The sequence below is a fragment of the Salmo trutta genome, chromosome 15 (assembly GCF_901001165.1).
Source record: "Salmo trutta chromosome 15, fSalTru1.1, whole genome shotgun sequence".
Taxonomy (NCBI): Eukaryota; Metazoa; Chordata; class Actinopteri; order Salmoniformes; family Salmonidae; genus Salmo; species Salmo trutta.
This window is the reverse complement of record NC_042971.1, coordinates 2657217-2671720: the sequence shown is the minus strand read 5'-3', so window position 1 is coordinate 2671720 and position 14504 is coordinate 2657217. Positions and strand designations below refer to the sequence as shown.

General features: G+C 40.5%; 2 protein-coding genes across 2 annotated transcripts in view; one reads left to right on the top strand and one right to left on the bottom strand.

Annotated features, from left to right (window-relative positions):
- Window positions 1-14504, bottom strand: part of LOC115149648 (tripartite motif-containing protein 16-like) — a 1197515-nt gene that overhangs the window by 385371 nt on the left and 797640 nt on the right. The gene's annotated exons all lie outside the window — the stretch shown is intronic.
- On the top strand, window positions 5722-6840 carry LOC115149654 (zinc finger protein 135-like; the record flags this gene model as incomplete). Its single annotated transcript, XM_029692599.1, has 1 exon — window positions 5722-6840. A coding segment is annotated over one exon (1119 nt), but the record flags the coding sequence as incomplete, so codon positions are not given.

The following is a 14504-nucleotide window of genomic DNA, read 5'->3' as shown; positions in this document are numbered from 1 at the left end:
ACCTACTGTAACCTACTGGCATGACCTAGAGTTACAATCTACTGTAACCTACTGGCATGACCTAGAGTTACAATCTACTGTAGCCTACTGGCATGACCTAGAGAGTTACAACCTACTGTAGCCTACTGGCATGACCTAGAGAGTTACAACCTACTGTAGCCTACTGGCATGACCTAGAGAGTTACAACCTACTGTAGCCTACTGGCATGACCTAGAGAGTTACAACCTACTGTAGCCTACTGGCATGACCTAGAGAGATACAACCTACTGTAGCCTACTGGCATGACCTAGAGAGTTACAACCTACTGTAGCCTACTGGCATGACCTAGAGAGTTACAACCTACTGTAGCCTACTGGCATGACCTAGAGAGTTACAACCTACTGTAACCTACTGGCATGACCTAGAGAGATACAACCTACTGGCATGACCTAGAGAGTTACAACCAACTGTAGCCTACTGGCATGACCTAGAGAGATACAACCTACTGTAACCTACTGGCATGACCTAGAGAGTTACAACCTATTGTAACCTACTGGCATGACCTAGAGAGTTATAACCTACTGTAACCTACTGGCATGACCTAGAGAGATACAACCTACTGTAACCTACTGGCATGACCTATATACAACCTACTGTAACCTACTGGCATGACCTAGAGAGATGTAGCCTACTGGCATGACCTAGAGCGTTACAACCTACTGTAACCTACTGGCATGACCTAGAGAGATACAACCTACTGTAACCTACTGGCATGACCTAGAGAGATACAACCTTCTGTAACCTACTGGCATGACCTAGAGAGTTACAATCTACTGTAGCCTACTGGCATGACCTAGAGAGTTACAACCTACTGTAGCCTACTGGCATGACCTAGAGAGTTACAACCTACTGTAGCCTACTGGCATGACCTAGAGAGTTACAATCTACTGTAGCCTACTGGCATGACCTAGAGAGTTACAACCTACTGTAACCTACTGGCATGAGCTAGAGAGTTATAACCTACTGTAACCTACTGGCATGACCTAGAGAGATACAACCTACTGTAACCTACTGGCATGACCTAGAGAGATATAGCCTACTGGCATTACCTAGAGCATTACAACCTACTGTAACCTACTGGCATGACCTAGAGTTACAACCTGCTGTAACCTACTGGCATGACCTAGAGAGTTACAACCTACTGTAACCTACTGGCATGACCTAGAGAGTTACAACCTACTGTAACCTACTGGCATGACCTAGAGAGTTACAACCTGCTGTAACCTACTGGCATGACCTAGAGAGCTACAACCTACTGTAACCTACTGGCATGACCTAGAGAGATACAACCTTCTGTAACCTACTGGCATGACCTAGAGAGATACAACCTACTGGCATGACCTAGAGAGCTACAACCTACTGTAACCTACTGGCATGACATAGAGAGATACAACCTACTGTAACCTACTGGCATGACCTAGAGAGATACAACCTACTGTAACCTACTGGCATGACCTAGAGAGATACAACCTACTGTAACCTACTGGCATGACCTAGAGAGATACAACCTACTGTAACCTACTGGCATGACCTAGAGAGTTACAATTTACTGTAACCTACTGGCATGACCTAGAGAGTTACAACCTACTGTAACCTACTGGCATGACCTAGAGAGTTACAACCTACTGTAACCTACTGGCATGACCTAGAGAGTTACAACCTACTGTAACCTACTGGCATGACCTAGAGAGATACAACCTACTGTAGCCTACTGGCATGACCTAGAGTTACAACCTACTGTAACCTACTGGCATGACCTAGAGAGCTACAACCTACTGTAACCTACTGGCATGACCTAGAGAGCTACAACCTACTGTAACCTACTGGCATGACCTAGAGAGATACAACCTACTGTAACCTACTGGCATGACCTAGAGAGATACAACCTACTGTAGCCTACTGGCATGACCTAGAGTTACAACCTACTGTAACCTACTGGCATGACCTAGAGAGTTACAACCTACTGTAACCTACTGGCATGACCTAGAGAGTTACAACCTACTGTAACCTACTGGCATGACCTAGAGAGTTACAACCTGCTGTAACCTACTGGCATGACCTAGAGAGCTACAACCTACTGTAACCTACTGGCATGACCTAGAGAGATACAACCTTCTGTAACCTACTGGCATGACCTAGAGAGATACAACCTACTGGCATGACCTAGAGAGCTACAACCTACTGTAACCTACTGGCATGACATAGAGAGATACAACCTACTGTAACCTACTGGCATGACCTAGAGAGATACAACCTACTGTAACCTACTGGCATGACCTAGAGAGATACAACCTACTGTAGCCTACTGGCATGACCTAGAGTTACAACCTACTGTAACCTACTGGCATGACCTAGAGAGCTACAACCTACTGTAACCTACTGGCATGACCTAGAGAGCTACAACCTACTGTAACCTACTGGCATGACCTAGAGAGATACAACCTACTGTAACCTACTGGCATGACCTAGAGAGATACAACCTACTGTAGCCTACTGGCATGACCTAGAGTTACAACCTACTGTAACCTACTGGCATGACCTAGAGACACAACCTACTGTAGCCTACTGGCATGATCTAGAGAGATACAGCCTACTGGCATGACCTAGAGAGATAAAACCTACTGTAACCTACTGGCATGACCTAGAGAGTTGTAGCCTACTGGCATGACCTAGAGAGATACAACCTACTGTAATCTACTGGCATGACCTAGAGAGTTACAACCTACTGTAACCTACTGGCATGACCTAGAGAGATACAACCTACTGTAGTCTACTGGCATGACCTAGAGAGATACAACTTACTGTAACCTACTGGCATGACCTAGAGAGTTACAACCTACTGTAACCTACTGGCATGACCTAGAGAGTTACAACCTACTGTAGTCTACTGGCATGACCTAGACATACATACATACATACATACATACATACAAGCATTTCTAAACTTTTTTTCTCACTTTTATGGGGTATTGTGATGTCTTTATGAGGTATTGTCTGAAAATTGATAATTGAAAAAAAATAATCAATTTTATAATAACCAAATGTGTAAAAAGGGAAGGGGTCTGAATGCATGTATGTTGTATGTTCTAGGGCAGATTTGTAGAAAAAATAGTATTTTCTTTCTACCAATTGATTGGTTGAAATGTTATGACGTGTATTTTTCCATATAGACACACCCCGTGTGTTTAATAAAATCAACTGTATGTGCAGAACTTGAACTGAACTGATGCTTCAAGCGTTTGATTAAATAATTAACACACACAAATGACATGAGGAAGCCAGAGGTCAATATAACCAGAAGAAAATAACCAATTCCCCACCTGCTGCTGGCCTTCGTTAATTCTGAAGTTATGCTCCTGAAGTTTCCGGTAAAATAGGCAAACTTTTTCCATTTCCGTTTGAAGTGCCAATTTATCTTACCATTTCTACCGATCTGCGTGCCAGTTATGAACGAGTTACAACACCTGTTTGGCTCCTCCACTTCCTGGGTCAGTGAAGTGAGGTATTACATTTAAGGAATAAATCCAAGCCTCACGCTCATCACCTGTGTTGAACGCGGGGCTTCCAGTGAGGTGTGGATTTAATAGCATGTTGTACCTAGTTTACCTCCTTCAGGGAACAGTAGTTATAGTCATAACGTGTGGATTTAATAGTGTTTTGTACCTAGTTTGTGTGGATTTAATAGTATGTTGTACCTAGTTTCCCTCCTTCAGGGAACATTAGTTGTAGTCATAACGTTAAGCTTGTCATATGATAAACTTAAATACTGGATCTTGCTGTCGGACAGTTTTTTGTATTCAGATCTCTGAAATGCTCTCTAACTACGTAACATTTAGTGTCTCCTTATGTTACGCTGGGAAAACAGTTTTAATGGGCACAGAAATCCTAAATCATTTCAGTTTACTAAATCCAATGGTTCTAACCGAGAGTCACCTTAACTTTATTGACACCCAAATGGATACTGTCATTAATGTGGTTCTTCAATAATTACACGTAATACTTAATACTAGAGGTCGACCGATTATGATTTTTCAACGCCGATACCGATTATTGGAGAGCCAAAAAAGCCGGTGCCAATTAATCGGCCGATTAAAAAAAAAAAACAAAAAAAAAACAAAACAATAAAACAAAAAAAAAACAATAATAAAATAAAATAAAATAATAAGAATAATAATAAAATTAAAATTAAAAAAATACAAAAAATAAATTAAAAAAAGTGTATTTATTTGTAATAATGACAATTACAACAATACTGAATGAACACTTATTTTAACTTAATATAATACATCAATAAAATCAATTTAGCCTCAAATAAATAAGGAAACATTTTCAATTCGATTTAAATAATGCAAAAACAAAGTGTTGGAGAAGAAAGTAAAAGTGCAATATGTGCCATGTAAAAATGCTAACGTTTAAGTTCCTTGCTTATAACATGAACAGAACATATGAAAGCTGGTGGTTCCTTTTAACATGAGTCTCCAATATTCCCAGGTAAGATGTTTTAGGTTGTAGTTATTATAGGAATTATAGGACTATTTCTCTCTATACGATTTGTATTTCATATACCTTTGACTATTGGATGTTCTTATAGGCACTTTAGCTGACAAGGTAAAAATCTGTCGTTCTGCCCCTGAACAAGGCAGTTAACCCACCGTTCCTAGGCCGTCATTGAAAATGAGAATGTGTTCTTAACTGACTTGCCTAGTTGAATAAAGGTCTAAAAAAAAACGTCAAAAAAATGTTGTTTTTTTTAAATTGGCCTAATCGTCGTCCAAAAATACCGATTACCGATTTCCGATTGTTATGAAAACTTGAAATCGGCCCTAATTAATCGGCCATTCCGATTAATCGGTCGACCTCTACTTAATACTGTAGCTGTTTAGTTAGTCACATGTTCAACTATCATCAGATGATCCAGGAAATATTTTCCGCATGCCTGTCAAATGTGCTTCTTCATTCATTACTCTGGTAAAGACAGTTATGCCGTGCTCCACGTTGGATCCAACATCCCTAACAAATTGATGTTTATAATGTGTTATTGTCTGCTTGATTTACTGTAGGGTCTCGTTAGTCTGCTTGGACACAGAGATACTTAGCTCATAATGTGTAGAGAAATGTTCCTTGATGGATAGGCTATTGTACAACACACAGAGCTATTTTCTTTATTCAGGACATTTAGAATGACAACACATTACAGAGTAGTCTAGTGGGATTATTCACAAAATTATCTTGTCATGAAATGTCATGACAAAGCCATTTTAGTTTCCATGTTTTACCTGAAATATTAAATTATATATAGTTCTAGGTCTATGTTGTTAGGTGAAGTTATGGGTTCTACAGTAGGTCTATGTTGACTGTCTTAATGGTCAAATAATTTAACACAAGTCAATTGTTGTACAAGTTCATGGGTATGAGCTGGGCATCACCTTTTACCTCAAATAAACAATGGATTTCTGCTGTTGTGGGCCTTTAACCGTCTGTCTGACTTTGTTGTTCACACAGGAGAGAGACGGGACAGTCGTGGATCCTCTGGGGAGCCTCAAGAACATCATGATGCTGACGAGGCAGAGAAGAGTCTCTCCAGATCAGAACACCTCAAGAAACACCAGCAGAGATCCACAGGGAAGAGAACTCACTGCTGCTCTGACTGTGGGAAAAGATTCACCTCATCAGGCATTAAAATTCATCAGAGAATCCACACAGGAGAGAAATCTTTTAGCTGTACTCAATGTGGGGTGAGTTTTACTCAGTCAACCAGCCTCATATCACACCAGAGAATACACACAGGAGAGAAACGGTATAGCTGTGATCAATGTGGGAAGAGTTTTACTGATTTGAGCAGTCTGACTAAACACCAGAGAATACACACAGGAGAGAAACCTTATAGCTGTGGTCAATGTGAGAAAAGTTTTGGTCAATCTAGCCATCTGACAGTGCACCAGAAAAGACACACAGGAGAGAAACCTTATAGCTGTACTCAATGTGGGAAGAGTTTTGTTCAATCTAGCCAGCTCACATTACACCAGAGAACACACACAGGAGAGAAACCTTATAGCTGTTGTCAATGTGGGAAGAGTTTTACTAACTCTAGCAGTCTGACTCTACACCAGAGAATACACACAGGAGAAAAACCTTACAGCTGTGGTCAATGTGGGAAGAGTTTTGTTCAATCTGGCCAGCTGACTCGACACCAGAGAATACACACACGAGAGAAACCGTATAACTGTGATCAATGTGGGAAGAGTTTTACTAACTCTAGCAGTCTGACTAAACACCAGAGAACACACACAGGAGAGAAATCTTATAGCTGTTGTCAATGTGGAAAGAGTTTTGCTGAATCTGGCAATCTGACTCGACACCAGAGAATACACACAGGAGAGAAATCTTATAGCTGTGATCAATGTGGAAAGAGTTTTGCTGCATCTGTCGATCTAACTAGACACCAGCGAGTTCACACAGGAGAGAAACCATTCCACTGTTCAGATTGTGGGAAAAGATTCTCAACTTCACAGAATTTGAAGATTCACCGGAGAACACACACAGGAGAGAAATCTTTTCGCTGTGGTCAGTGTGGGAAGAGTTTTGTAAAATCTAGAGATCTGAGAGTACACCAGAGAACACACACAGGAGAGAAACCCTATATCTGTGATCAATGTGGGAAGAGTTTTGTTCAATCTGGCCATCTGACATTACACCGGAGAACACACACAGGAGAGAAACCTTATAGCTGTGATCAATGTGGGAAGAGTTATGTTTCATCTAGCGGTCTGACAGTGCACCAGAGAACACACAGAGGAGAGAAACCTTATAGCTGTGACCAGAGATAATCTGATAAAAGATCACTGATCAAATATTAGAAAATACATGAAGGAGTTATTTCATGATATCAATGAATTAATGTCACAATGTAGAATGTTTTAACATTGTAGGAGTATTTTAATGATGTCACAATGTACAATAAATGTTTGTCCCCTGTTCTATTGATTTCAACATGATATGGATATTAGCCTCGGGGAAAATCCAGGCTCTGAAATGGAAGAGTTACTATTTATGTGATTTAACAAAAAGTGACTAACAAAAAAAGAGTTGTTACACTTACCACGTTGGTGACCCACTGGAATCAAAATGCAACACTTCAAAATGTAGCTCGCTGTTTTCTACAAATTGTCTTCTAACCACTGATGTACACATTATTCCCAGATTCCATGTGGTTTTTGAGGTGTTCGTTTTAACAGGACGTGCAACCTCATCTCCCTCCTCTCTCCCTCCTCTCACACAAATGATTTTAGCATTATATCGATGAGTTATGACAAATAAGTGTTGTGTTCCTTTGTTCAGCGACCCCTAAATTTAAATGCATCACTCCAAAATGTAGCTGACTGTATTCTGCAGGTTGTCCTATATCTCCCATTTCCATGTGTTTTTTTTGTTGTTGTGAAGTTTCAACAGCACGTACAACCTGATTTCCACCCTAATCGATATCAGTAGTTTATTGCTACTTGTAAAAACAACAGCGTTTTTGGTGCTTGTGTCCATGGTGAGGACAACTTGGTTTCTGATTGTCTCAAGGTGGGCAGTCAAAGAAAATTGTGTTTTGCATTTAGCCAGTGAGTTGCTATGGATCTTATTTTGACTGCATGTTTTTCCGATTTGGAGATGAGTTTTGTTTGGGCTCGTTCCAAGGGGACCAGAGTTCTAGAAGCTAGTGAGTTTTAGGACGACAGTCAGAAGGTCATTTTATAAATTTATATTTTTTTCTATTTTTTAATTGTTGATAGCCAGTAGACACCATGTTTATATTGGTGAAGGTGAAGCATTGTAGTTGATTATAATGTGAAATGGAAGTTGTTTTCTGTTGGTGGTAAGCAAACTTGTCCAACAAAAATATAGGATATATTTGTTGTCTTAAGTGGGAAGGTGTTATAGGCTTTGGTGTTTCCATTTATGTTTTAAGGTTGGACTTTAGCGCATCTAGCTCGTTAGCCCGTCTAGCTCGTTAGCCCGTCTAGCTCGTTAGCCCGTCTAGCTCGTTAGCCCGTCTAGCTCGTTAGCCCGTCTAGCTCCGTTAGCACGTAGGACGCACTGATTGGTGTCACCTCGTTAGTCAGTATGTGTTACACCTGTGCTGGCTTGTCCATCTCGTTAGTGGGAAGGTGTTTCACCTGAGCTGGTCCAGGTTCTATTTAAGAGTGTCTGGCCCAGTGCTCCAGTTGTCTTGATACATGTGGAGAGTCAACACCTTTAGTTGCTCCACCTTTTTGGTTTGCTTCCTGTCTTTAAGTTTGGTGTGGGTTTTTCTTTTGTTTTCCTCTTCTTGGGCAGATTTAGTGGGTCTCATGGTGGGTGTCTTTTAGGTCCCAGTTGTTGTTAGATTCCACTGGCTTTCAGTGGACACTGAGAGCAAAACTGCAAGATTATGTTATAATACTTTTATTGCATCAAATGGTTGTTTTATGCAACAGAATAGAGGGTTCTTAGAACTATTGTGTCTTTGTGTTCTACTGAGGAAGGGCCTCTGGGAGAAAACACTGACAGGAGATTTACAATGTCTTTTGGGTGATAAAACCTAAAGAGACCGCATTCCAGGGCATGAGTTAATGTTTTTGTTCTATATGGCACCAGGGAGAGATGACCCCAGGGCCAGACCCTGGTCTCTACACAGAGTACTGTTTTTACAGCAGATACTGTCTGCTGAGAATAATAAGTATCTTTCATACAAATCTTAACCTTGTGACCCGTTCTATACATCTGTTGTTGGTCATGTAGGTTGAAAGGGGTGTATCTTGGCTGTAAAAGACCTTTGTACTTTTGTCCACTCAATTGATTCACTTTATATGTGTACGTTGTATTGACCTGCTCCCTTATAAGTGAATAAAGATTTAGTTTAATAATAACTCTGACTTGTGTGATGATAAGTTTGTCTCCTCAATTGATATTAAAACCTGTTGGGGATAGGGGGCAGTATTTGCACGGCCGGATAAAAAACGTACCCGATATAATCTGGTTAATACTCCTGCACAGTAACTAGAATATGCATATAATTAGTAGATTTGGATAGAAAACACTCTAAAGTTTCTAAAACTGTTTGAATGGTGTGGAACAGGAAGTGGAAATCTGATGTGTGGAATCACTTTCAAGCCTTTGCCATTGAAACACACAGGGACTTATTAATCATTTTGCACTTCCTAAGGCTTCCACTAGATGTCAACAGTCTTTACAAAGTGGTTTGAGTCTTCTATGGTAGAAACTGACCCAAAGAGAGGCTTGGGAAGTTGGTCCATTACTACTATGACGCGGGCGCCCATGGGAACCCTTTTGTTCCGAAACGTTTAGTAAGACAATGCAATCGTCCGCCTTGAATATTATTGAAGCTCTGGTTGAAAAAGGCCCTAAAGATTTATGTTATGCAACGTTTGACATGTTTGAATGAACGTAAATATATATTTTTTGCACATTCATGACGACAAGTCCCGCGCGCTTCAGTACATTATGAGTAGCCTTCGGAACGCGCTAACAAGAAGGAACTATTGGGATATAAATGATTAACTTTTTCGAACAAAACAACATTTGTTGTGGACCTGGGATTCCTGGAAGTGCCTTCTGATGAAGATAATCAAAGGTAAGGGAATATTTACAATAGTATATTTGATTTTAGATGGCTCCAAGATGGCGCTAACATGTATCGCCTAGCCTATTTTTCTGAGCATACCACGTCGTTTATTGCAGTGTGATTTCCCAGTAAAATTATTTTTAAATCTGGCAATGCGGTTGCATTCACGAGATGTTAATCTATAATTCTTTGAATGACAATATTACATTTTAACAATGTTTTCAAATAGTAATTTTGTAAATTGTAGCTCTCATTCACCGGAAGCATTTGAGGGAAAATATTTTCTGAACGTCACGCACCGATGTAAAATGCTGTTTTTATATATAAATATGAACTTTATCTAACAAAAAATGCATGTATTGTGTAACATGATGTTCTAGGAGTGTCATCTGATGAAGATTGTCAAAGGTTAGTGCTGCATTTAGCTGTGTTTTGGGTATTTGTGATGCATGCTAGTTGCTTTGAAAATGGCAGTGTGATTTTTTTTGGCAGGGTACTCTCCTAACATAATCTAATGTTTTGCTTTTGCTGTAAAGCCTTTCTGAAATGTGGTTCGATTCAGGAGAGGTGTATCTATAAAATGGTGTAAAATAGTCATATGTTTGAGAAATTGAAGTTATAGCATATATTTGTATTTCGCGCAATGCGATTCCACTGGCTGTTGACTAGGGCGGGACGCAAGCGTTAAAGAAATGAACCACCACATTTGGCGATGGGGATGTGAATCTTCACTTGGTGACTGACGACCTGGGTAAATTACCTGGCTCCTGATGACCTGGGTAAATGGTGCACGAGGGATCCCTCAAACTTGGGATCTCAGGGAGACAGCACGTCGGAAACGGAGCAAATGGAGCCACCTTTGATCTGAGAGGCAGCGAGCTGAGTGGATACCACATCTCAAACCTAGTTTAAAAAAAAAGAAAGAGGTGAGCGAAACACGCAAAGTGGAGTTTTTAGAAAAGCCTCGTAGGCTCTGAGTGTGTATTCCTGTGTGGAGGTGTAAACAGGGCCCAGTCAGTAGGCTCTGAGTGTGTATTCCTGTGTGGAGGTGTAAACAGGGCCCAGTCAGTAGGCTCTGAGTGTGTATTCCTGTGTGGAGGTGTAAACAGGGCCCAGTCAGTAGGCTCTGAGTGTGTATTCCTGTGTGGAGGTGTAAACAGGGCCCAGTCAGAATCTGGGTGTCTATTCCTGTGTGGAGGTGTAAACAGGGCCCAGTCAGTAGAATCTGGGTGTCTATTCCTGTGTGGAGGTGTAAACAGGGCCCAGTCAGAATCTGGGTGTCTATTCCTGTGTGGAGGTGTAAACAGGGCCCAGTCAGAATCTGGGTGTCTATTCCTGTGTGGAGGTGTAAACAGGGCCCAGTCAGTAGAATCTGGGTGTCTATTCCTGTGTGGAGGTGTAAACAGGGCCCAGTCAGAATCTGGGTGTCTATTCCTGTGTGGAGGTGTAAACAGGGCCCAGTCAGTAGAATCTGGGTGTCTATTCCTGTGTGGAGGTGTAAACAGGGCCCAGACAGGAGGCTCTGAGGCTGAGTCAGCTATCTTTGTGAACTGGATGAAAACTAGAATCTGTGTTTACTAGTTAAGACCATTTATGATATAGTATAAGATAATTACAGGTGCACCGTACTGTTTTAAACCTGTAATTATTTTAAACCTGTACCCCATTTTAGAAGTATTGAAAGATGTACATGTATGAGTTGCATTATCCTAGGAACTAACTATGAGATAGAAATGTGAAAATATTCCTGCAGGTTAAAATATTGTTGAAAAAGAACTAATTGATTAGGTATGTTTGGGAATAGCATTGTGTGACTGTGATATGAGAGTTGTGTGACTGTGATAGGAGAGTTGTGTGACTTTCCACTGTGAAGACAGGTTCTACTGCCCCCTGCTGTCTGTTGATGGTACTACTACTAGACACAGCGGCAGAATAAATTAAACTAGACATTGGTTTTCATCTCAAAACCAGAGAGCAACCGCTGTCCGGTGAAGTCCACACAAAGCGTATTGCATGTAACCAAACAGTTAGGTGACCTGCAGCACGGTCAAAGCAAAATATATGTTTCAGACGTTTTAGGGACGACAAAACGACTATTGCTTTAAAACGACACAGAGAGTTCAGCACCTACAGTTACGATCTGTCTTTAATTTTGCCCTTTTTTAAAACCATAAATTTGGTTTGGCACAGCTAGCACAGCTAGCACAGCTAGCACAGCTAACACAGCTAGCACAGCTAACACAGCTAGCACAGCCAACGCAATCAAAGGAAGCCAAATGCTCACTGGCTTCCCTTGCCTTCAACGCTACGGGCAGCAACACAGTGGAATCATTTGTCTTTAAGAAGATCAAACTGAACTAACTGCTATCTTGAAATGTTGAAAAAGTGTTTTTAAATAGGCATCCTATCATTTGAAAATTAGTTGAAAGGCTAAGTGATTCTCCTCCTGACAAGAAGTTGACAGCCTTCAAACATAGTGCAAAAAAAGTGGGCGTGAACATAGAATATTTTTGGGTCAAAAAAAAGAATATACAGCTGTCTTTAATAAGATCAAACTGAACTAACTGCTATCTTGAAATGTTGAAAAAGTGTTTTTAAATAGCTCAATCGTATCACTCAATATGAGTCAAAATCTGTCACTTCCAGGAGTGCTCATTTTGTCAAAAATGAAAAAATGAAAAAATTAACAACTCACAGCTGTGTTAATAGACCCAACTCAAACATCTGCTATCTTGAAATGTCCAAAAAAGGTATTTAAATGGGCCTACCAGACATCTTCTTGAGAGAAGATAAGGTCAGGGACTCCTGACTGACTCTCTGTCATGTTGAAATAGGTTCTCCTGTCTTACTTTCTGTCATGTTGAGATTGGTTTCCCTGTCTTACTTTCTGTCATGTTGAGATTGGTTAGTTCTTCTTGAGAGAACTAACCCAAAATTAGTCCAACTAACCCAAAATTAGTCGAAAGGCTAAGGGATTTTCTAAATAGCTCAGTCTTATCACTCAATATGAGTCAAAATCTGTCACTTCCAGGACTGCTCATTTTGTCAAAAATGAAAAAATGAAAAAAATAACAACTCACAGCTGTGTTAATAGACCCAACTCAAACATCTGCTATCTTGAAATGTCCAAAAAAGGTATTTAAATGGGCCTACCAGACATCTTCTTGAGAGAAGACAAGGTCAGGGACTCCTGACTGACTTTACTCTCCGTCATGTTGAAATATGACATAAGGTCTAGGCTGTTTTTAACCACTTCCGGTTGTCACAGGAAGTTCTTACTCAACACACGTTGTCTTTGGGGTAGACATAAACAGAATCCTGAATAAGAAGTCTCTACCTTAATAATTGACTGAATGACACATGGTTGAGTTGCGTAATTTTCACTATCTGCAGGTGGCCATATGACAATAGCTCTAGGCTGTTTTTAACAACTTCCGGTTGTCACAGGAAGCTCTTGCTTCACACACGTTGTCTTTGGGGTAGTCTCAGTCCTGTCTGATGCTGTCTGGTCAGTGAAACAGTCTGTCTCAGTCCTGTCTGATAAGTGAAACAGTTTGTCTCAGTCCTGTCTGATAAGTGAAACAGTCTCTCTCAGTCTTGTCTGATGCTGTCTGGACAGTGAAACAGTCTGTCTCAGTCCTGTCTGATGCTGTCTGGTCATAAAGAGTATAACATTGTTGCTGCCCGTAGCGTTGAAGGCAAGGGAAGCCAGTGAGCATTTGGCTTCCTTTGATTGTGTTGGCTGTGCTAGCTGTGCTAGCTGTGTTAGCTGTGTTAGCTGTGCTAGCTGTGTTAGCTGTGTTAGCTGTGCTAGCTGTGTTAGCTGTGCTAGCTGTGTTAGCTGTGCTAGCTCTGTTAGCTGTGCTAATCCAAATTTATGGTTTTAAAAAAGGGCAAAATTAAAGACAGATCGTAACTGTAGGTGCTGAACTCTCTGTGTCGTTTTAAAGCAATAGTCGTTTTGTCGTCCCTAAAACGTCTGAAACATATATTTTGCTTTGACCGTGCTGCAGGTCACCTAACTGTTTGGTTACATGCAATACGCTTTGTGTGGACTTCACCGGACAGCGGTTGCTCTCTGGTTTTGAGATGAAAACAAATGTCTAGTTTAATTTATTCTGCCGCTGTGTCTAGTAGTAGTACCATCAACAGACAGCAGGGGGCAGTAGAACCTGTCTTCACAGTGGAAAGGCAGACACAGTGGATTCATTTGTCTTTAATAAGATCAAACTGAACTAACTGCTATCTTGAAATGTTGAAAAAGTGTTTTTAAATAGGCATCCTATCATTTGAAAATTAGTTGAAAGGCTAAGTGATTCTCCTCCTGAGAAGAAGCTGACAGCCTTCAAACAGAGCAAAAAAAGTGGTCCCAAACAATATGTCAAAATGAATAAAAAAATGATACAGCTGTCTTTAATAAGATCAAACTGAACTAACTGCTATCTTGAAATGTTGAAAAAGTGTTTTTAAAAAGCTCAGTCTTATCACTCAATATGAGTCAAAATCTGTCACTTCCAGGACTGCTCATTTTGTAAAAAATGAAAAAATGAAAAAATTAACAACTCACAGCTGTGTTAATAGACCCAACTCAAACATCTGCTATCTTGAAATGTCCAAAAAAGGTATTTAAATGGGCCTACCAGACATCTTCTTGAGAGAAGATAAGGTCAGGGACTCCTGACTGACTCTCCGTCATGTTGAAATAGGTTCTCCTGTCTTACTTTCGCTCATGTTGAGATTGGTTTCCCTGTCTTACTTTCTGTCATGTTGAGATTGGTTAGTTCTTCTTGAGAGAACTAACCCAAAATTAGTCCAACTAACCCAAAATTAGTCGAAAGGCTAAGGGATTTTCTA